Source organism: Fusarium keratoplasticum, chromosome 1 (genome assembly GCF_025433545.1).
Source record: "Fusarium keratoplasticum isolate Fu6.1 chromosome 1, whole genome shotgun sequence".
Classification (NCBI taxonomy): Eukaryota; Fungi; Ascomycota; class Sordariomycetes; order Hypocreales; family Nectriaceae; genus Fusarium; species Fusarium keratoplasticum.
The window spans coordinates 3,496,529-3,518,881 of NC_070529.1; the positions used below are offsets into that span (position 1 = coordinate 3,496,529).

The 22,353-nt window shown below is 55.3% G+C and overlaps 5 protein-coding genes across 5 annotated transcripts; 1 reads left to right on the forward strand and 4 right to left on the reverse strand.

Moving 5' to 3' along the window:
- Window positions 1–165: 165 nt before the first annotated feature.
- On the reverse strand, window positions 166–1,417 carry NCS57_00105100 (uncharacterized protein; the record flags this gene model as incomplete). The annotated part of the gene is made up of 2 exons (XM_053051125.1): window positions 166–914; window positions 976–1,417. The coding sequence occupies 2 exons, from the start codon at window positions 1,415–1,417 to the stop codon at window positions 166–168; spliced, it is 1,191 nt and encodes a 396-aa protein (XP_052919640.1).
- Window positions 1,418–4,430: 3,013 nt separating this feature from the next.
- Window positions 4,431–7,880, reverse strand: NCS57_00105200 (uncharacterized protein; the record flags this gene model as incomplete). Its single annotated transcript, XM_053051126.1, has 2 exons — window positions 4,431–5,792; window positions 5,844–7,880. The coding sequence occupies 2 exons, from the start codon at window positions 7,878–7,880 to the stop codon at window positions 4,431–4,433; spliced, it is 3,399 nt and encodes a 1,132-aa protein (XP_052919641.1).
- A 992-nt stretch (window positions 7,881–8,872) lies between these two features.
- On the reverse strand, window positions 8,873–9,899 carry NCS57_00105300 (uncharacterized protein; the record flags this gene model as incomplete). Its single annotated transcript, XM_053051127.1, has 3 exons — window positions 9,764–9,899; window positions 9,625–9,714; window positions 8,873–9,576 (listed from the first exon to the last, which is right to left on the reverse strand). Exons 1-3 carry the CDS (start codon window positions 9,849–9,851, stop codon window positions 8,873–8,875), a joined length of 882 nt encoding a protein of 293 aa, XP_052919642.1. The 5' UTR covers window positions 9,852–9,899.
- A 417-nt stretch (window positions 9,900–10,316) lies between these two features.
- On the reverse strand, window positions 10,317–11,582 carry NCS57_00105400 (Protein phosphatase; the record flags this gene model as incomplete). The annotated part of the gene is made up of 3 exons (XM_053051128.1): window positions 10,317–10,372; window positions 10,426–11,105; window positions 11,161–11,582. 3 exons carry the CDS (start codon window positions 11,580–11,582, stop codon window positions 10,317–10,319), a joined length of 1,158 nt encoding a protein of 385 aa, XP_052919643.1.
- Window positions 11,583–16,459: 4,877 nt separating this feature from the next.
- NCS57_00105500 (uncharacterized protein) lies at window positions 16,460–21,384 on the forward strand (the record flags this gene model as incomplete). Its single annotated transcript, XM_053051129.1, has 4 exons — window positions 16,460–16,475; window positions 16,932–17,324; window positions 17,441–17,598; window positions 17,665–21,384. 4 exons carry the CDS (start codon window positions 16,460–16,462, stop codon window positions 21,382–21,384), a joined length of 4,287 nt encoding a protein of 1,428 aa, XP_052919644.1.
- Window positions 21,385–22,353: the final 969 nt, after the last annotated feature.

Consider the following 22,353-nt stretch of genomic DNA (forward strand, 5'->3'; position numbering starts at 1 on the left):
GCAGGGTACACGAGTGGCCGACCCGACAAGCGATAGTGAAGAGAATGATAAAAGTGACGACCCAGAACTCCAAGCCCAATGACGCGCGGAAACATGATGCCCTTCGACTTCTCTGGTCGACAGGCAACAAACGGCCTTGCCCAGGCGAAGCAAAGCGAAGCGGCACTACCGTCTTGCAGCACGCTCGATCTCGTCGTCCAGCTCGCGTTCCTCTTCCTCCAGCCTCCGAATCTCCTCGGCCGTCATGCCATCCTCGACCAGGTGAGCCACATTGGATGACATGCCCTGGGGCGTAGGGGCGTTGCGGGAGCCCGTGGATGTGCGAGGGAGGTTGTTCGGTGTAGGAGTTCCGCGGGCCGTCTGCTCCTCGTGATCGTGGCTGATGTTCTGGAGTGCGACGGGCTGAACTTGGTTCTCATCCGAGTAGGGAGAGTTGGGTGAATCCGTAGCACGACCGTGAGTCTCCTTGTCCACAGTGTACGCTTGCTGAGAGGTGTAGTCCTCGCCGAGCTGCTTGCTGCGACGACGTCGGCGGAGGAGAAAAAAGGCCAATGCACCAATGATCAAGAGACCACCGATCACAGCGCCCACAGCAATGCCTGCCTTTGCACCAGTGGATAGTCCACCACCTCCTCCACTAGAGTCCGAGGCAGAATCTGTTGCTGAAGCAGAGGAGGTGGCTGTCGCCGCGGTTGTCGTCTCGAGAGATACCTCGCTACTGGCCGAGGCCTCTATTTTCTCCTGCAACGTTGTGTCGGGTTGGGATTTGTTACTGACAGTGAAGTAGAGCGAACGAGTGTTGCCAGTAAACTTTTTGTCCTCGGACTCCCAGTCAACCAGAATCTCCATGGTCTTGTCAAAGTACCCCTTCAGGATGGCTTCATCAAGCAAGAGTGTAAGTTCATGGTCGGTGACTTCAAGGGATATAAATTAGCAAGCAAAAACACACATGATAGTATAGTCAAAGCAACACACCTTGCTGAAACCCCTTGGTTAATTCAGGGTTGTCATCCCCCGACTTGTAAACGGCATTGGCAATTTTATTGCCACCTGAGCCGGTTGTTTGCCAGTAAATGTTCTTCAGGACGATGTCGTTGGTGCTGTACTCGATGGCGGCGTGGCCATCGCTCATGTAATAGACGGGAACGTAGTGCTCGCCCCTGGGGAATTCGACATATGTTGTCGACTGGCCACCGCCAGTACCCCCTAAGCCGCCGCCTTGATTCTGTCCTGAATTGTCCCCCGGCATGCCGCCTTTGTCTGTCCTGGCAGCAGCTGCTGTGCCAGTGGTCGCAGTTCCGCTTTCCTCGGGACTTTCTCCCTCCAAGCCACCGCCTCCACCGCCTCCACTGCCGCTGGGCTCTGCAGCCAATTCTTTGGCGTCATCCTTGATACGGGTCTCTGTCACTGCCTCCATCTTGAGTCTGTTGTCGATCAAGTCGAGTGAATGTCGGGTTTCGAAACGGCTATCCTTCTAATGCGGAAACTCTTTCACACGGTTTTTCGGCTCGGCCTTGTCGCCCAAAGAATCGTACGCTCCGCTCGCTCAAAAGCCCAACACGCCTCGGCCAGGGAAGAGGCTCAACTCAAGGATTCGTCGTCGTGATCGTGAACTCGTTCTCGTGGTGGTTTATTGGTGTTGCTCCAGGTCCAGAGGATGGGACTGTTAGTCCCAGGGGACAGCGAAATGGAAGATCACCACGGATGGGAGAATTGGTGTTTTTCGGTGATCGATGTAAGACGCAAAAGGTGAAGGAGAGGAAACAAAGACAAGAAAGAGTAAGAGTGAGAGCGAGCGAGGGCCTTACGGGCTGGGATGGGATGGACTGTGCTTGGTTGTGCTTGACTGGGCTGACTGGGGTGCCGGGGGCCAATGTGACCTTGCTGCGGCAAGCCATGCTGGCTGGGCTGGCTGGGCTACTGGGCTGGGCTTGCACCACACTCCATCCCTCCTTCCCCCGAAGCAACCATCCAGATAGAGGACAAGTGTGAGGTGGCCCAGCCCAGGCAAGCCCAGGCGTCTTCAGCCCGGCAAGTGAGACCCTGTAAGAGGCACCACCGCGGAATGTACAACCAGGTACCTCGGGGCAAGGGTACAGTACCACCAACAGGCCGTCAAGCCGATTACAGCAATCACGGCGACTCACCAGCAACGGACACCAGACAATGGTGGGTTCTTAGTGCATGTCCATCGCTCATCAACGGGAGCAAAGCAACGGCCAGCTACAGCATGGCATGGCATGGCATGTATGCGCCGTCCGTCTGATGCATCAACTCTGAAACGCAGATGGGTTTGCAACATGTCAATGCTACGCGGTCAAGATATCTGGCCAACGTAATGCCCGATTCACCACCAGGCTCTGGGTCGTCCGTCTCTCACCGTCTCATCAAGGTGCGGAATAAAAAACACAGCCCATCCCTCAGCTGAGATGCAAAATAAGCCCAGCAAGAAGGCTTGGGGGGTTGCGCGGACTAGGACCCTTGGATTCTTGAACCACAAGTACCGGAGTGTATCGGTAAGCACTAGGCGCTGAATGAGTCTGTTCTCGGATGACTGACGAGGAATGGGAATGAAAAGGATCCATGGATTTTTGTTGGATCTGACATGGAAGTGGAGAAAAACCTGTGAGAGTGAGCGGGAATTATCAAATGTGCAAACATGTAACACCTGCAGCCATGCGCATCTTTTTTCTGACGAGCGTTTTATCTAAACAGTGTGTGCAGATGAACGTTGTGGAAGAAGCCATCCATTGGATCTGTCAATAAAAACAGCCATCAAACTGATCAACCAACTGAACCTTTAATACGCCCAAGTTACTTAAAAGTACCTCCCCAATATTACGGCAAGACAACCCTTAGCTGGAGAGGGAAAGAGTGGGGAGGGGCGGTGCAAGCCCCGGTCGGCGACTGCCTTCCGCAAAAAGGGATTCTGCCCTATGAAACGCCCGCGCTGGAGCACCCCACCCGTACCCCAGCCCAATTGGATCCCCGGTGCGGCTGACAGGAAAGGCTTGAAGGTAATCCCAGGGGTGGATCCACCTCGAGTACAGTACGACTGGATACTCGGGCGTCCACTAGATTGCTCAATGGTCGGCGCGTCGTCTTACACTTATTGGCGCTAAGCCCCGTCAGCTCTTCTCCCGCTGATGCTGATGAGAGAACTGGTTTGGTTCGGTTCTGTCGGTCGGGGTATTTAATGAATTGATTCCAATACGGCATCAAGTATCGACGACTGATCCAGTCTCGTGGCCTTTCGTTCTCCTTCCTGTCTGTTGTCGTGGTGGTGCGGTAAATGAACATCCATACCTAGAATATCCCATCTCTGCTGATCAGGCTTGACGCCTCAGACATGATGGTCGCAGGATCAGAGAGGGATGGGATGGATCCAACAGCATGCGTCTGCGGTTTTTTGTTTTTCGCCGCCCCCGAGTTGTCCGTGTGTACTGTAGATCCATCATCCGTCGTCTAACGACAATAGACGGAGGGAGGCTAGGAGGACAGTGCCAGTCCTCGTCTCCCGCTGTCAGCGTCGTCTTCGAGAAGAAAATGGAGCCACCATCAGAGAAGCCAACCCATTCAAGTGTGAAGCTGCTGATAATATCCCATCCCTATCGTCTTGGCTGGCGAATCGCCTGTCATCCTTGCTTCCATCCCTCCCCCTCGACCAATCCAACAAGCCGTGGCATGTGCAAAGCCTCACTCGGGCGACAGAGTTTTCCTCCTTTTCCCTCTCGGCTATGCTGTTGCACTTTTGTACACTCAGCCGCTCTCTTGGAAACACCTCTTTTTCTTGCGTTACCTTGTACTGTCGGCTCTTCGCTTCAACGCCCTTTTTCGCCACCGACCGTTGACTTACGGCCCCTCCCCGGTGTAGATCTAGCCCCTCCCCTCGAGCCTCGTTGTTCTCTTGCCAATGCTATGGATCAAGGCCCGTGGGACACGTGTATTGTGCTACTTGTCGTGTAACGAACTGGTGAATAAAGGAGGATCAAACGTGCCCAGTGACATCCATGCCTACCTATGCTTAATATAGATCCGCCAGACTCGACCGCAAAACAAAGGCTACCATCCACATCACACAATCTCCCCCATGATTGGTCAATGTCTTCCCCGTCGAACCTTTTATATGTGATGGTGGGTATGATATATCTTCTCTGTCTTGTACTGCTGCTTTGTTCATCTGCTCGTTGCTCATACCAGATAGATATGAGACTAATGCCAGGCCCGTTTTGCTCCAAGGATCGCGACAACATCCAAAAATAAGCTACGCCTCCGAACAAACTTGAAAAGGCTGGCCGGGAATCTAACACCCATCCCCTTCCTCACCCATCAACCAAGAAACGCCTTCGGATAAGTGCAGATTGCCTCATCCCGTCATCCTGATTGCCCCCCGCTCATGTCGCCCATAAAAGAACTCCAGTCTGGCAGGTTTACGCAAATGTCATCGAAATCTCCTTCTCCTTGCCAAAGTCGTCATCATCCGGGTCATTCCAGGGGTCTCGTATGGTCATGGTTGGCAGCGTGTGAGATGACTTGATCTCTGGCCGGTTCGGTGTCTCCTCCTTTGGTGGCACTGTTGTCGATCGTGGAGGATCGTCAAACGACGTATCAAACGTCATCTGGATCTCGTCCTCATCCCGGGCCGAGCCGTATGCATTGCCATGTCCCGAGCCAAATCCACCACCATACGCTGCGCCATAGTCCGGCGGCGATGCTTGTCTGGTGTAACTCGGTGTGTAACTGCGCGAGCGCTCCTGTGATACCCCAGCTTCACGCGAGTCCCGCGTTGCAGTTAGGTCGTCTCGAGAACTGTTGGCGGCCGCCGGAGACGATGGAATCGACGCCATATCCAACTTCATCGGAGGCAGCGTTGACTTGATCTCCCTCACTTGGATCTCCTCTGAGTTGCCCCCGCGTGCATCTTTGGCAATCTCTGCCCTGATTGCATCAATATCAAACAGTACGCCCCGGTTGGCGTCCTCATCCTTGGTGCTGGCCTCGCCCTTAGCCTCACCCTTGCCTTTCGTGTCGTCGTAGATCTCCCAGTCTTGCTTGTCTGCGTTCTTTCGTCGCCCAAAGAAGCTGAACCGCCCGCTCTTCTTCGACTTTCCCTCCTTTTCTAGCTCTCTTCGTGCCTCTTCGATCTCGTTGATAAGCTCCCTCTGTCGCTCGGCGTGATTGTCTGGATCCGGGTCCTCAATTTCGACAAACTCCTCGCTCTCCACAGACCATCCACACCTCATAAGCAGCGTTGGCATCTGTTGTCGATAGTCCATATGACCCACCACGAGATCCGTCACATCCATGTTCTCAATCCAGGGCATGTCCTCGATCGGAGCCAGACCCGCAACTCGACGGATGCCTCCGCTCGTCAGTCGGAACAGGTATCCCAGGATCCAGTCGTTGCGGTTGAAGGCGTTGACAAACCGCCCAGAAACCACCGTCTTGGCTCGGATATACTCGTCCTTATTCACAACGATGGGCGAGCCAAACATGTAAACGTTTTGAACTATACCAACCGCGCCCTTCTTAGATAGCTCCTGTAGGCAAGAAAAGACGACTCGAGCTCCGATGGAGAATCCGACGAGCGTGATTGGGCGAGTTCCCAGGTTACGCTCGAGCAAGGAATCTGCTAGAATCTTACCAGCAGAGGTGGCTCGATCTAGAGAAACTGCCCATGGGTTATCGATGAGATATGAAAGTTTGGTAAGGATTATCGGGAGCTGTAGTGCCGACATGAGAGCGGCCAGAATGGTGGCACCCAGAATTTGTTGGATACTCTGAGTGAGAGCCTATCGCTCGTTAGACAAGCTTGTCCATTTACAATAGGTCATAGAACTTACCTCGGTAGCCAGGATATTAATGGTGTCTCCCATACTTCGAAGCATCTCGGGTTCGAATAGGACTGAATAAAGGTCTCCCATAACAGGGTCCACTGTACTGAAAGGCAACCGGACATCATCGACCTTGCCCGTCAGCCACCCCGAAACGGTCACGATCAGGTTGACACGTTTGTTGTTGTGCAGTGGCCGGTACTCAAATGTCCTAACTGCACCGGTTCTTCGGCCGGCCGCCCTGCCACCGATGATACTTCCTGTCGTCGCTGCACCTGATGTGATGATGGCTGCACCACCGACACCACCCAGGAAACCACTCGTACCCGTCACTCCGATGGCTGTCAGACCAGTAGCTAAACCAGCACCGATGACGGGTGCCAGCAGTCCAGCCGAGAGACCAATTACCAAACCACCACCTACGGTAGCCAGACCCATCATAACGTAACGTCGAGTCAATGCCCTCTTTCTGCGGGCCTCTGTATGCTCGTCCTCGTTCCAGTTCTCCTTTTCGGCGGCTTGCTGCATTTCCAATGCTTCCGTGACCTTCTTCTCGAATCGACAGATGTCAAGCCACGAGATATCAAGGCTCTGGCCGACCCGCTCCAGCAGAACCCTTGAGCGTGCGTCGTAGACCGAATCCGCGATTAGAATCAGAAACAGATCGCAGAGGACGGTCCAGCGGAGGTCGATATCGATTTTGGCAGTGGTTGGAAGCTGCGAGGGAGTCTTGACGTCGGGAAGTTCCTCGACGTCAGGGGCCTCATAAGGTGGAGGGGCTTCCGTCGGCGTCTCGTCTCCCGAGAACAGCGACGGTGTGCCAGGCGTCGAGGTGCCCCCCGAGGCGTTGTCGGCCATTGGGTTTACCACTCTCGAGTTGGTGTTGAGGGCCGGCGCCAGGTCCTGGGGCATGACCCCATGATCAGCGAGCTGCTCGATCATGACCTGCTCTGCCTCGCTGATTTCCATATGAGCGTAGAGCCGGAGCATCATCTTTTGTCCCCACATCATCATGGCTTCAGATGCGAGGCTCACTTCTTTTTTCGTCTTCCTGGTTGTCTCTAGGGTTTCTGCCTCCTTCACCATCTTGACAATCTCCAGACGTACCAAGCCGACGTATGCGACTCTCTGTCCCTCCGTGAGAAGATCCTTGGTTGCTTGCATTTGGGAGATGGCATCACGCCCCTCATCGTCGTCAACCATGCTCGTTCCATTGGTCGGCCTGAAGAGATACTGTGTGTTGTCGTCCATGCTCGTTGCCGACTCGGCATCATCATCTACGAGGACACGGGTATAGCCCTTGCCGGCACCTCCAAGTCCTGCGTAGCCATATTTCTCATCCTCCTCGGGGTCGTATTCTTTGGCAATCAACTTGTTGTCGTCATTATACATATCATATCTGGCATATGACGGCATTTCCTGCCACTCATCATCCTCGTCCTCCTTTTCCTCGACCTTTGTAGAAATGTGCTGGTGGGAAAACTCGGACACGCCTTCTCGGTGGCTAGCATTGCTGGTCCCGCGGCCCCGAGCGGCTGTGGGAGATGGAGGATTCGATTTCGACTCGGTGGCATGGGATGGTTGATCTTTGTCGGCCGGTACTTCAACATTCTCAGGCTTTTTCGAGGGTTCAGTCGCCTCAGTCTGTGGTTCTGCGGGCTCCTTCAATTTGGAGTCGCTGGTGGATGCCGGGTTTGGCTCAGGGGATTTTGTTTGTACCGCAGGCTTGGACTCGACCGGCGCAGGCGGTTCCTGTGGAGCAGACGGTTTCGAGGCTGGTTCTTCGACAGGTGTAGGCTGTTGAGAGCGGGCATCCTTGAATTCGTCATCGTCATTATCGACTGGCTTCGTGGCCTCGGCAACGGCGGTGGTCGGAGTCTTGTCTCCTTTCTCCTCGGGAGCCTTCGGTTGTTCACCGCCTACAGCATTTGTGGCCGAGTTGCCCTTCTCTTCTGTGATCGGCTCGACAGGTGCATCGATCTTGGGAGTGGGATAACGCCTAATGGGGAGGCCAAAGTCATCCACTTCGACGGCCTGTGTAGTCATGATGTCTCGACGGTCGGCGGGTCCTGGCACTATTCGGGGTGACGTGTGGCGTCTGTGGTTCGAATGGGACTCTCTTTGGGGTAGAGGCAGGTCGTTGAGAAGCCGATATAGGAGCTGAGAATGATCGGATATCGGGAGAATCGAGAGGGCCGCGGTCTGTCACCATTCGACCCAGAGGACTCGCTGTAGTCTGAAGACGGACCCTGGCCCTCGCGGTAGCTGCGAGACAGAAGACTCTCGTCAGGGTTGGGGGCCGATTGGCGAGTAAAGTAGGATGATGTAGGTGGTGAATCGACCAGATAGACCACCCCCCGATGTCAGGGATTGAGCAGACTTGCTGTAAGAAAGAAGGGCGAACTTATGAACCCTCGTCCCTCTCACAGAAACCTCCTATATTGACGGGACTCCAAGAAGGATGGATGACATTAGGTGGGGTGGGCCCATCGGATGGCTGAGTCGGCGGCGGGTGGTCCTGGCGGATGGTAGCGGCTGGCGGGACTTCCAGTGGCTGCTTAGTGGACGTTTCGTGAGTTTGCAGTGGGGGCGGGCATGCATCCAGGATGGCATGATGGGTCTCCCATCACTTCAACTCACGACTCCATGCCATCACTTGCAAGCCCCGGCCAATTTCGCACTCACATGCCTCACGCGACCCTTGATGTCTTTTTCATTAAATGCCCGAGGTAATGAGTCCTTGCCGAGAGCCGTCTTAGTATCTTGGTCGTTTAGTGTGCGCAATAAGCTCTAGCTGTTGGCTGGCGTATGAGATAATCTTGACTTCCATTTTAGGATTACACGCTCGTGACAAAATCTAGATCCTTTTGATTACGCCCCTTGGCCTTCTCTTCGCCTGTGCTATATTCCTCGGGTATCTGTACCAGCGAATACTCCTCCTAGTAGGCCAATATGAACACGTTCTTCGTTTGTGATGCGCCCCTCTAGCAGCATTCCTGTCTTGGAATCCTGCCACAACCGATCCTTCACTTCATGCCTCAACTCTCCGCTTCCCCTGTGGCCTCGACAGGCTCAGCCTTGGCCTCTCCCTGATCGGCCGTTGAAGTGGTAGCCTTGTTCTTCCGCCGTCTCTTTCTCTTGGCAGGGGCTTCTTGTGTGTCCTCCTTCTTCTCGGATCCTACTGGTTTTCGCGACTGTCCTTCTTGCTTCTTCTTGGACTTCTGGACTGACAGTGGGTTCGGTCCCTTGGTGCCGTAACTCTTTTTCTTTTTCTTCTTTTGCTCTTCTGCTGAAAGAGTCTCTCCATCGCCAGCCTGAGCCTTGTCCTTTTCATCGTCTGAGTCCCCGTCTTCTCGCTTTCGCTTGCCCAGAGCATTCTTGAGCTCGGCCCGGAACTTGCTCCTCTCTTCACGGGCTCGGACCTGGACACTCTCGTCGGCCATTGGCTCCAGAATCATGACGCTTCGCTTGATGTAGATCAGAGGGACGCCTCTGATACCCCGTAGCATTCTTCGCACATCCTGATCCTGGCTGGCAACCACATAGCGGTGCTTGTTCTGGTTCGTGTTCTTGGGGTCGACAACGGATCGAAGGCATTCCTGCGTGCTCAACGGTTCGGGGTACTCGTCGGGATGGTGACCACATCGTCTTCGCTCCAGGGTTTTGGCTAGATCAATGGCTGCGCTCACACCGGGTTCGTTCTTTTTGGCGTAGAGTTTTCGAATCTCGCACTGCGTAATCACTGGGGTTGTTAGTACTCGTTCGGGACTCGTTTTGCTGGCAGACGTACTGGGCTTAACCTTGCCGTGGACCGTTCTCGACAATGCTGGCTCAAGGTCCATCTTGAAGCGAGAAGAGTCTTGCACCATCTCGGCATCGACTGAATTTGGTAAGCTTCATCTTCTCAGGCGCAAGTCGCGACAACTTACCGAGGACCTGGTACGGTTCACGGAAGCCAAAAGTCATGGAGAATTGCTCCATGAGCTTCCGGTACTGCTTCGATCTCTTGCCTCTCATTTTGGAGACGCGATTGGCGGAATAGGGCACAAGGTAGGTGACTGAGGTTCAACAAGCTGGATGCGACGGCGTTGAAGACGAGCAATAGAAAATAAATTTCTTATCAGCTCGACCGGCCAATCTGCGGCACGTGCGATAAGAGGCGGGTCTATCTATGGTTGCTCCTCTCTTGCATGCCCCGCTATCCCACTAACACCGATGGTTCGCCATGATCATGTCAAGCTGCAGCTCTCTTCTGGTTTGTATACCTATGCTATACCTTGATCTTAGTATACTTCTTTCTATGTAATTTAAATCTGACTGAAGCATCATTCATTATAAGTACTATCCGATCCCGTATTGCGCCCGTTCAATTATCTGTATACCCTGTAGTCGGAGCATCATTCCACATGACATGACACTCTCCCAAGTCTACTGCAAGTCTCTGTAGAGCGTCTCAGTTGTCCAGCAAAGAGACTGTTGACGTCAAATCTCGTTTTTTACGCAGAGGGCTGCGACAACGCTGATATCGTCGAGTTTTCCTAGTCATGTTAGTCGGGCTGTCTTCGACAAAGCAAACTGCGCCAGTACTTACCACCTTCACTCGCCAAGCCTTCCTCGATCGCATGCTCCATGAATGGACTTTCAGCGAAAGGATCCACGGCAATCTCCTTTGCAGCAGCCATAAGATCTTGCGCTGCTATCCTCATCCCTCCATTGCGACCACCGGTGCGATCACCCTGGTGCGCCTCTGCGTGCTCCCCAGACTCCCATTCCCTCACGCTCTTGAGTATCCTTGTTACAATCTCATGTTCCCAGAGATTGTCGATTACCCCGTCGCTCATCGCAAGCACAATGTCGCCAACTTCTAGATCGACCTTGTCCATAACCGCATTGCCGGTGGGAGTGTCGGGGCTGTTGGTCCCCAGCTGCCGCGGGCAGTCGAACCAGTGCCACTGCTCCACCGTCTTGTAAATCACCCTCTCGGCACTTGGCCGGAGGACCATGACCTTGCAGTCGCCGACATTAGTTACGTAGAGAACAGGCGATGTTTGCTCCTCATCGTCTGGGCAGGTTTTGAAGTGCAACTGCGCGCCACAGGCCGTCGTTGTACCTAAGCAGTCGTGCGACGTTGTCGCTTCGAGGGTCTGTTCGTACGCGGTCTGTAGACTGGCAACGGGGTCAGGTTCTTGAGGAGGCTCCGATGAGAGACAACGGATGCGCTGCTCCTCAATAGCAGCCGACCAGAAATGAAGAATCAGTCTTGACCAGAGTCTGCACCGAGGTCAGTAAAAGTTATGATAACCTCGGAAGTTGTCCGGCAATGTACCCAGCATGCCCTCTCGGACGGGTCGCCCAGGCTCCCACACCGTCGTTGGCACAGATGAAATAATCGCTGGCGTAGACAGCATCGTCGCCGTTTGTCTTGCCTCTGATAAGCTCCCCGTTGACAAAGGCGCGACGGTCGCGGCTCTGGTGATGCGTACTCAGAGGATCTGTGAAGGACGTAGACGGAGGGGAGAGAAATGGCGGGGGGAACGGGCGGGGCGTTCGTTTGGCGAACAGGCCGATGCCAGTTTCGAATCGAAAGGGCAAGACGGGAGGGTTATGTGAAAGCGGTGTCGCTGCGGAAGCGAACCACCTCTCGCGACATGGTCGCCATGTCGTCGTGTGTGCCAGGCGTCGCACCGTGAGCGATGGTAGGAAGGTTGTCGGGAGGGCCGCCAGAGTTGAAGATGGTGGACTGGGCATTCCAGCTGTAAAAGCCAGGCGCAGCCCCGTGGAGTTGCTGGCCGCAACCTGTGATGGGATTGCTGCTTTGCTCTCTGCAAGAGAGATGACCACAGATAGGTAGCGATCCGAGGAGTGGTCTGGGCGACCGACTCGCGAGATACCAGACAAGGTAGCTGAGATCAACGACAAGGACACGTGATAAGCCCGATACCGCACCGCACCAGAAAAAGGGCGTCATCCAGAACAGAGAGACAACTTTTGAGTCAGGGCGACCAATGGCTCAGAAACACTAGCAACATGCTGCCCTCTCCCGCTAGAAACCGAGCCCCTTGTTGACCCCAACCGAGAAGGGGACGGCTAAGCCGAGGGGTTCATGGTAAAAATTTCCCCTATATTGCTCCCTGAAGGGGGACGGGCTCCTCTGTGGCCTGCGGTCGACCTGCTGCTTTTGTAAGAAGCTGTCCTCGAAAAGTTGAGCTTCGGGGATCGTCCGTGAGGGTGCAGCGCCCAATCAGAGCATCACATGGCGTCGCTTCGCCCAACCTAGAGCTACCCCATATTCTCAACAGCTGAGAAACAGTTGAGGGAGATGGTTATCTGGGGAAGCTGGACAACCGGTAGAGCCAAGAAGCCTCTATGATGTCAATGATGGATATGTTTTGCGACCATGGTGGAGGGGGTCACAAGCAGCAATGCGCCACTGTTCTGATCTTGCGTGACTCAAAGTGACAGTCCTGTTGCGGTCAAAGACAAAAACCACAACAACCAAGAAGCCGTGTCAAATGGAAGTACTTTGGAGTCTGGATTTGGAGGCACCACGTGTTGTCGCCAACCGCAAAAGGTGAGCATCTACACGTCATGAAACGCCAACCTGAAGATCACAAATAAGGTGTGCCTGTGTAGAAGAGTACCGCACCTTGTTTGAACCAGATCTGGAGGATCGAGCATTGGATCCAATGCCAAGAATGGAGGACTCTCGACCACAGGGCGCCCTAATGATATTGGTGTCCTCCACTCCCTTGAGCAAGCCATCAACATCGACGATGAAATGAAGACCGCCAGATGACGCATTTTATTGGGACTCCCATCATCACGTCTTATCCTAGTCCCTGATAGTTCCTACGAGGAGGGTCCCATAACTGCACACTACAGCCCATAGTTCCATGCGCTTCAACGGTAGGTAGGCAGGAAAATATTGGGGGCACATGCAGACGGATAAGTTATTCTGCCACAAATTAACAATGCTACTGGGAGAGTTTTCGTAATGAAGCGAAAACTTTAAGAATTGGGGGCAGTTTTGTTGCATCGTATTATTGACGAATATTCGTATAAGTCCAGGCGAGCACATATTTTTCTGCCATACTACATAGTAATGCCCTGGTTCAAATGAACGAGAACTATCGCTGAACTTGGCCCCTGGGAGCAACTACAAGACATGACGTAAGGGGTTGGGATAAATGGTGATATTCAACTGGAGCCAGGAGGCCCATTTCCCAATTTGGTGCCATCTTGAAATTCTCTCTACCTTGCACCAGTAGCGCCGGGTGACCCGATCATGCCGACCTCCGTGCAGACGTGATCCCAGCAAGCATGAGCGCCTGTCTGTATCATATACGTAGCACGTACAGTATGGTTGAACCAGAGGGTGAGTGAGTTGTCGGCTCTCAAATGCCTGACGATCAAACAAGGTGGAACCTGGCTGATGGCACGGGGGGGTTGCCGGCTTGTACCGTATTAGCACGTACTGACTTTGAAGGTGTTGCCGATTACAATCAAGACTGACGAGTTCCCCATTGTTTGACGCGCAAGCTCTTCGCCTTTGATGTTAACCGCCCAGTGAGCGTATACGCCAGGGTTGTCGTGATTGGAACTCTGGGCGGATCGTTGGCGGCTGAGTGAGCATGCATGGTTAAGGGGAAGCCGATGTTGCCGGGTGGGTTGGCGATTAATCTTGCCCTGACATGTTTGTGTGGGAATTAGAGCACCAAGACGTGGTGATCTTGGATGCATTTCTACGCCGCATGATGCATGACACGCCCGTCAGACTCAGGGTGAACAACAACGCGGAGGGCACCAAGGGTTCCCTCCGGTCATGCCGCATGTACTGACTGGACTGCGTATCCTGCCTTTGCCAAGTGGTGAGAGTACGCACAGCCTCCACAATTTGGAATCCGGGACAGAGTTACTTTCCTCTGACTTTGAATCGTCGTCTTGACCTTCTCCAGGTTTGTTTCTGTGTGAGAGGACCCCTGGTTTGTTTCCATGGAAGCCCTTGCGCAGGCTAGGATGTGGGATTGGCGGCCGCTCGTGGTCCAGACCACCCCAGTAGAAGTGACGACGTGGAACGTGAAAATCTATCTGTCGAAGAGCCTGGAGATAGTACCTATGCTTGCATAGTTGGGTATTCAGTCAATAGGTGAGGAGAAAGCCGCCAAGCACACCTCATTTCACAGTCTAGTATTCGTGGAATTGCCAAGGTAGATCCAATATCCTGACGCAAGACGAGAAACGCATTCTGACAAAAAGGCTGCTCGACGGTGTGCCAAGCTTTACATGACCCGAAGCTAGAGCGGATATAGAAGCACTATTAGAGCCCGCTTTTTCGCCTTGCAGGACCCCTTGTCGCGCTGAGTGGACGTTCTAGCGGCATTCAGGCGCCTCGAGACGCACTTACAGACAGCGGGATGGTGGAGCAGCGTCACCAAGAGACATGATGTTGAGGCTTGGCAGAGGACACCACTGAGCAATACGAGAGCCGGCTTCCACCCCGGCTCGGCGCGGTTTCGACCAGCGCGGCAGTGAGCCAGCGAGCCAGCGAGCCCAGTGAAGCGGACTCGACGGTAGCAGCGCGAAACATGCGACACAAGATGGCGAACCGGAGTGGCTGGCTCTAGATCGCTGAAGCTCGAGCGTGGGGACGGCGGTAGTAGCATTGAACGACCGACAGCCCCGACGATTGGGAACTGGCGTCAGTGACGACGAATCCATGCCATCCATCGTGGGAGGGACTCCACCTCATGACTGGGGGCCTCTTGGGACCCCAGCCACTGCTGGCAAGCATTCTCGTTTTCTCGTTCTGGGCGATGATGAAGACGACGGCCTCAGTGGAGCGGCGGCAACAACTGCAGCGGCAGGGTAACCAACCTACAGCCGGCAACTCTGTGAGACAGACAGAAGCGAGAGAGAAAGGCTTTTGCCATTCACCATCTTCTGCTGTGCCGTGCCATGGCTTGGCTTCTGGTGTATCGCGTGCTTGGCCAGGGAAAAGCCGTCTCGAAGAGCGTCATGAAACCTGGAATAGCTGGCGCCAAGATGCGCAGACGCGCGCCGTCTTCTCATGTTGCACCACGCACGTCTGGATCTTGTTGGATCATGGATAACTGGGGCCAGTGCTGGGATGGTTGGGTGGCATCTCTCTCACAATCGAATCGCATACAGGACAACAGCCCGCTTATACATGAGATTTCTTTGCCGTCCACTCAGTCGCCTCTGTCGTTCGGAGAGGGAAGGCACACACCCGATCTCGTACCTGCTCTGCGTTTCCGTGACTATTTTCGTTTCATGAGAGGCGTATTTGACACGCCGGCCAAAAAAGTATTTAGAGAAACAATGATCCTCCCTGGTGATTCTCCCACACATGTAACATCTCCTCCCTCTTCCGGCCTCGTTCTGTCGTTTCCTTTGTGAACCTCTTAGTTGTCTGCTTCTGACCCGGTCCCTGCTTTCACCATCCTTTGTCGCATCCAGCCAGTCTGTCACTCGACTCACCGACATTGCTATTGCCCACTCGGTGAAAAGAGGGTCATTTTTAGTGAGGGCGTTCGGTTCTGGACGTGCACTTAGACTTCTCGCCCAGCCCGCGGCCGCTCGTCGGTGACGTATGCCATATTGGTCGACCAACATTTTGGCCCGTCACCACTCAAAGGCAGACCATCCCATCGACGGACGGAGCAAGCAAGCAAGAAAAGGCACGCAGCTGGACTGGACCCTCCTCCCGCTCGCTCCGCGCGTCTCGTGCTCCAGCTCGCAAGATTTAAAAGAGGGACCCCCGCGCCGGCCGAGCATCGCGACATAGAAAACCTTGGTTTGGGACAACCCTCCTTCTTTCACCTTCCAAGAAAAACCTCTGGCTCTGGGTCTTGCCAGCCTCCTCCAACAGATTTAAGCTACGGGAGCCCGCAGCTCCGGAGGACGCACGCACGCACGCACCGACGCACCGCGACGACGCATTCCCACCCCCACCACCACCGACCCGACGACGATCCTCCAAGCCCGACGCCGGCCACCTCGTCCCGCGTATTCAGTGATTATATTAACCGGCTGCAGCAGAGCCAAGCCCTGTGTCGCCTGTCTTGCCGTGTATCGCAGTCGCTCTCTCCTGTCCATTGCGTCCCGACTGCCAGATTGCGACCTGGATGTCCTGTTACCCTTGGCACGGCTAAGAACTGACATGCCAGTCGTCCGACGCATCCGCAAGAGCACCACCTTTTGATGGATACAGACCGGCGCCGAGCCCCAAAGGGAGTCTAGAGTCTCAACGTACAATAACGTTAACCGTCCACCCACGTCCCAAGAACGCAAGGGCTGCTTGGCCTCTCTTTACTTTTTTTGTCTGTCGGTTTCGGTTTCGCCCTGACTTGGCTGATCGTCGAGGACAAGAAATAATTAACTATCAAAGACACTTGTCCATCCGTGTACAACAACACACATCGTCATCGTCGTGGCTGGCGCAACCCCTTCATCTCTCGGCGTTCCCCTTGCTCTGGGCATCCCTTGCGCGCAGCCGGGTCAATTGACTGTCTCTCCCTTCCCGCCGAGCGAACGAGGATTAACTGCCTCGATTTTCATTTCCTGTCTCACAGATCTGCCCCGGTTGAACCGGCCGCTTCGTCAACATGGGTCGAAATCGAGGTGCGTATTCGTGCATTCGTAAAAGAATCCCATTCCAGCTCAGGCCCTGTCCGCCCGCCAGGGCTGCCTCATCGCATGCGCCATCAGCAGATGGTGGACGTGCGCACCGGTCCCTGCCCGGCGCCCACTGGACGGGCAGTTGACGCTCCCCGCCGCCGCCTGCGACACCCGCCGCAGGGGGGGAAGTCAGGTCTTCTGGGCGTGCGTCGTTCTCGCTACGGCGGGGGAACACACAAGTCCCACGGGCTGGGCCAAGTTCCACTGGCGCCGGCCCAAAATTCCCTGGGCTAGCACATTCAGGGGACTACTGGCAGCCCGTTCAGCAGGGTCCTTGAGCCCAAGGGACACCCGACCCGGCCGGACTCCATTCTCCCTCCCTCTGGTCTCGGCTCCCCGGGAAGCCATATTATCTCACCTCATCCTGTCCTGGTGCTAACCTGTTGGTTGAATATCTAGTCCTTTCTTTTATGTCCCAGTTCTCTGCGGGCACAAAGACACCACCTCCTTCGTCCTCTCCCCCCTCCGGCTCGCCGTACGGACACCGCAAGACCACATCTGTCAACGAGCCCTTTCCCGATCACAGAGTCAGCAACGACATTTCTCGACCAACTACACCGCCGTCACGACCAGATTATGGCACGCCTGTGAGCGGTTCACCCATTGATACGCCCCCTCGTCGACGCAGTTCATCACGACCCCCGTCTATGGTCCTGGCACACCAACCGCCCATCATGGATATCACAGAGGACACGATCCCGGAGCTTCAGCCCATCTTTTCCTTCCTCAACAGTCACTCCAACAAGCTGTACCAGGAAGGATATTTCCTCAAGCTCGACGACCAGAATACACGTATGCTTGATCTCGCACACCCTCTCGTCCCCTCCCCCCACAGAGCCCCTACCGCCAAGCCCCCTCCACTTGAGGCGGCCCATTCACACGTGCATTTCGGGCTAACTAGTTGACAGAGGGCCGCCCGAACCCTGATAGAACCTGGACCGAATGCTTTGCCCAGCTCGTGGGAACCGTTCTGTCACTATGGGACGCCGCCGAGCTCGATGCCGCCGGTGAGGACGGCGAGGTTCTGCCCAAGTTTATCAACTTGACAGATGCGTCTATTAAGATGGTAATTGGCCTCGTCCCTTAACGCATGTGAATTGTCACTTGCGGAAGACTAACACGACTGCAATAGATCGAATCTTTGCCCACGAGATCTAGCGATGAACAGCCCCTACAGAACATTCTGAGCATCTCAACAGCCGGAAGGAACCGCTATCTCCTTCACTTCAACTCGCGCCATTCACTGCTACAATGGACCGCTGGAATCCGGCTCGCCATGTTTGAACATTCCACAATGCAAGAGGCCTATACTGGCGCCCTCATTGCTGGCAAGGGCAAAACGCTTAACAATATTGGCGTCATCATGGAGAGGTCGCGGTTCAAGACCGAAGAATGGGTTAGGGTCCGCTTCGGTGCCGGTGTTCCTTGGAGAAGATGCTGGTGTGTCATCACACCGCCTGACGAGAAGGAGTACGCAAAGCTGCAGAAGGAGATGAAGAAGAGGTCGCCATATGACCGTTCTCCAGTCCCAACTCTGAAGGGAGATATCAAGTTTTACGACCAGCGCAAGGACGGCAAGAAGCAAAAGAAGGCTCAGCCGATTGCGACAATCACGGACGCTTACTCGGCATATGCCATCTATCCTCAAGCCAAGTCACTGATCGAGGCTTCGACGCTGCTCAAAATTGAGGGTAACATTGCTATCCACACCGACCCACCGTCGTCTACCGAGGGCTTCGTCTTCATCATGCCCGAGACTCACCCAGCCGTCACTGGTTTCGAGATGTTGCTCCGGTTCCTCTTCCCCACCTGGGATACCTTTGGCCTGTACGGTCGTCCGGGAAAGCTCGTTGCCAGCATCCTCGACTCCCGATCTCTGATGTTTGCCATGCCCAAGAGCTCACGTTACGGTTATCTCGAAAACCTCGACGTCTCCAACCTGATTCTCGAAGATGGTAGCTCTAACTGGGGCGAGAGAGAGTGGAGAAAGAAGCTGAAGGAAGCGACGGGAACAAGGATGAATGCGATGGATGATGCCCCGACCACTCGATCCCGAAGTAACAGTCGGAAGAGCGTCAGACTAAGCTTTGGAGACGGTGCGAAACAGAGAATCGGGTTCCAAGACCAGCAAGGTCCTACCAGGTCCTCGCGCTCATTCTCACTGACTGAGCGCACGCGAACGGATTCTGCACCTGCCGACCCGTCACGGGTGGCCTTTGGCCAAGGTGGTCATGGCCGCAACTCCTCTGACCCCAACCATCTGGCCGGTCCTCCTCCTCCTCGTCATGATTTCAATGGCAACAGCCCCTATTCTGGTTCGCCTCAGCGTGGCCCAACCCCTGTGGGCGGCCAATATCAAAACCAGGCGCCTGCTGAGCTCGGCAATGGTTATGAGAACAACCGGGGTGCTTCAGGCTCTCCACCTTTGAGAGATTTGGATGGCATGCGAAAGATGCATACTCCGGAGCCCGTTTCGCGACCCCCGGCTTTCAACCATGGGCCCCAGGCGCGGCCCGTCAGCAAGGCGTACCACTCTCCTGAGCTCCGTCGGGCTAACAGCAGGCTTTCTAGCTCCACGCTTGCCCAGCTTGCTACGGCTGGAGGCTTGGGCGGACCAAATGATTCGAATCCTTCTCCACGAGAAGGCGAGGTGGACGCTGCGAGATCTGGACCATCGGTACCTCAATCACACGCCAACTCCGTAGGGATATCTGCTAACGACAACCGCTCGCGTGAAGCTTTAAGTCCGCCAAACCAGGATCCCTCCTCCAACAACCTCCCACCACCGCTCAATCTCCAAAAACAGAGATCTCGATCCCCCCTAGCCCAGTCCCCCTACGGACCTCCAAGCCCTTATGCGCGTGGACCGAACTCCCGACCTGGAACCTCGGACGGTAAGCGGTCTCCCATGCCCCCAGGTATGGGCCCTCCACGCTCCCCTCATCCGCAAAACCCCAACCGTCGACCTGACATGGGACCCGATGGACGGCGACCTTCAGACCCTCGCCGCCCTGGACCTGGACCTGATGGACGGCGACCCTCCGACCCTCGTCGTCCCGGACCTGACGGACGGAGGCCTTCTGACCCCCGAGGTCCCGGACCCGACGGCCGGAGACCCTCAGATCCCCGGGCCCGTGGCAACGGACCCCCACCGCCAGGCCATGGCCCACCACCTCCTGGTCCTTACGGCAACTTTCGGCCAGGCCCCGGCCGATCTCCTGGCCCCCCTGGACCTCCTGGACCCCCCGGGCCACATGGACCTCCCATGCAGATGGCCCATCGAAAGCCTGTGCCCGAGAGAGCGCCGACTTTTGAAGCGCCGACCTTCGAAGAACCCAAGGCGTCAACCATGTCGACCAGCAGTGTCGTGACAGCCAACGAGATTATCGACCACTATGCATTTGATCAAGGCCGCCGACCTGTGGGCACCCCAACCTCTGACAGAAGGCCGCCCCCACCTCAACGACAGGGCAGCAACAGGAGTGGCCAGAGCAGCCATTACGACGACAGCTCCTCTGTGAACAGCATCGACTATGCTAGCACCCACAAGTCTACTGAAACCAAGAAGTCTGTGGAGCGACCTCGCGCTGGAGTTCTCAAGACAGTCGGTGGCAGTGACGAGCCTGAAATGCCACGAGACGCCGGCTATGACATCCCAGAGATCAACTTTGGGCCAACCATTAACTACGGCGCCACGCAACAGCACAACAGAACACCAAGTGCTCTGACTCCTGGATCAGACCCGGCTCAAAGACCTTATTCCCCTGCGGACCAACGACCAACACCGCCAGCGCACAAGTCATCTGGATCCCACGGATCCCAGGGATCTCATGGACGCAAGGATTCCGAAGACATGAAGCGAACGATGGCATGGCAGCCAGGTGCATCGGCTGCACCGTCCACCTCCCAAGGCCTCAGTGCTGAGCAGTTTGTACAGCAGAGAGCGGCCCATGCTCGCAGCGCCTCTAGCAACACGCTGAGTGGAGGTCGACCTACTACGCCCGGCGGATCAATGAAGCGCACCAGTTCTTACGACATGCTTCAGGGCCTCCAAGGTGGCCCAGGTCGGCATTCACGAAGTAGTTCAGCTGAATTGCTCTCCCGTCCCGGGTCACGCGGTGCGAACTCGGCTCTCAATTTTGCCAGCCCGGGAGATGCCCCGACTCATCTCAGCGCTCGCGAGCAGGAGCAGGTTGCTCGTCTGACCGGGGCGCCACTGATCAGTGTACCCGGGCATCAACGGCAGGGATCCCAAGGTTCCGCCATGTTGGGGCACCAGCGACAAGCCTCGTCTGGCTCAGGTTTGGTCGCCGCCATCGAAGCCCGAGAACGGGAGAAGCAGCAGATGAAGCAGGGGATGAGCAGCCAGGCAGTACAGCATGCGATCAACCAGCGACAGCAACAGCAGGCCGCCATGGCATACCAACAACAGGTCTCTCAGCAGCACCAGCAACAGCTGGCTCAACAACAGATGGCGCAACAGCAGATGGCCCAGCAGCAGATGGCTCAGCAACAAATGATGCAGCAGCAGCTGGCACAGCAGCAGCAAATGGCTCAACAGCAAGCAGCATACCAGCAACAAGCCTATCAGCAGCAGCAGCAAATGGGCGGCGCATACAGCACTATGGGTCGAGGAGGCGGAGGCGGTCAGTATGGCGCTGGGGGAATGCCGTATGGCGGACCCCAGCAGGCGGGAGGTTACGGACAACCAGCCAGTTTCTCGCGGCCGCTCCGGACACCGCAGCAGGTTGACCCCCGGTTCGTGCCGCCACAGGGTCAGTACGGCCCGGCGCCCGGATCTCAACAGGCGCCGCGCAATGTCCACCCACAGTACCAGGGGCAGGCATTTTAAGTTATGAATGATGGAGCGAAATTGACAAGATGGGGTCTCTAGCTAGATGCAGTATGCGGATGTTGACGGAGAATAACATGAGCATGGGAAGACTATATGGAGCAGGCACTGATGCATGCATACACGGGCGTTTGGAGGATGTAAGAGTAGAGCGAATGATTTGACGACAACGGTCGAGAAGCAGCCTTGCATATCATGGTGGGCATAGGAAGCATCTGCATTTATTTAGGAAAAGCAATAAACAACATAGATGCATGTTGAATCTGGCATATCTTATTTCGAATACTGGCGTTGTCTGTGTTGGTAAAAATGAGCCAAAGTATCAAGACCCAGGCTGGGCAATTGAGTTCTCAACGTTAGTTACGGCGTTGAGCGAGTGGTTGTCAGAGGCTGGCTTGTCACGGATGAAGCCATCGACCAAAGTCCCTGGTGGCCTCTCGATCGGTGGAGACTGTGGGGCCTGGGCGAACCTGAGACTCCCTGGCAGGCGTTGGCGTCCAGTGACTTTTTCTATCCAGGCCAACTCTGAAGGCGAGTCTCGAGGCCGGGCATTGTCTATGGCGGCTGACCGTTGACGTTGGCTAGGGCTTCTCTCGTAGGCTGCGGCGATGCGCGTGACTTGGACGCGCCTCAGGTTTCTTTTCGCGGACTCGCGTGAATTCGGGAGAAGCGAAGAGAAGAGAACGTGACGTGACCCTGTTGACAAAGGCTGGTTTCTGTGTAATCAGATGAGCTTGGTTGCTGAGGCATCCATCAAGCAGGGGTCTTTCGTTGGTGATCACGGCACCTCGATTCACTTCCCCGCCGCTGAGGAATTGCTTTGTAGGTGGTTCATGGCGCCAAAAGTCGCTAAAGAGGCGGCCCCTAGGAGACACCAGAGGGTGCCTAATTGACCTGTGAAGGGCCTGAAGCGCTGACCAGTTGAAATGGGATCCATGGATTGATAGGTTCCCTCCATGCCTGGGTTGT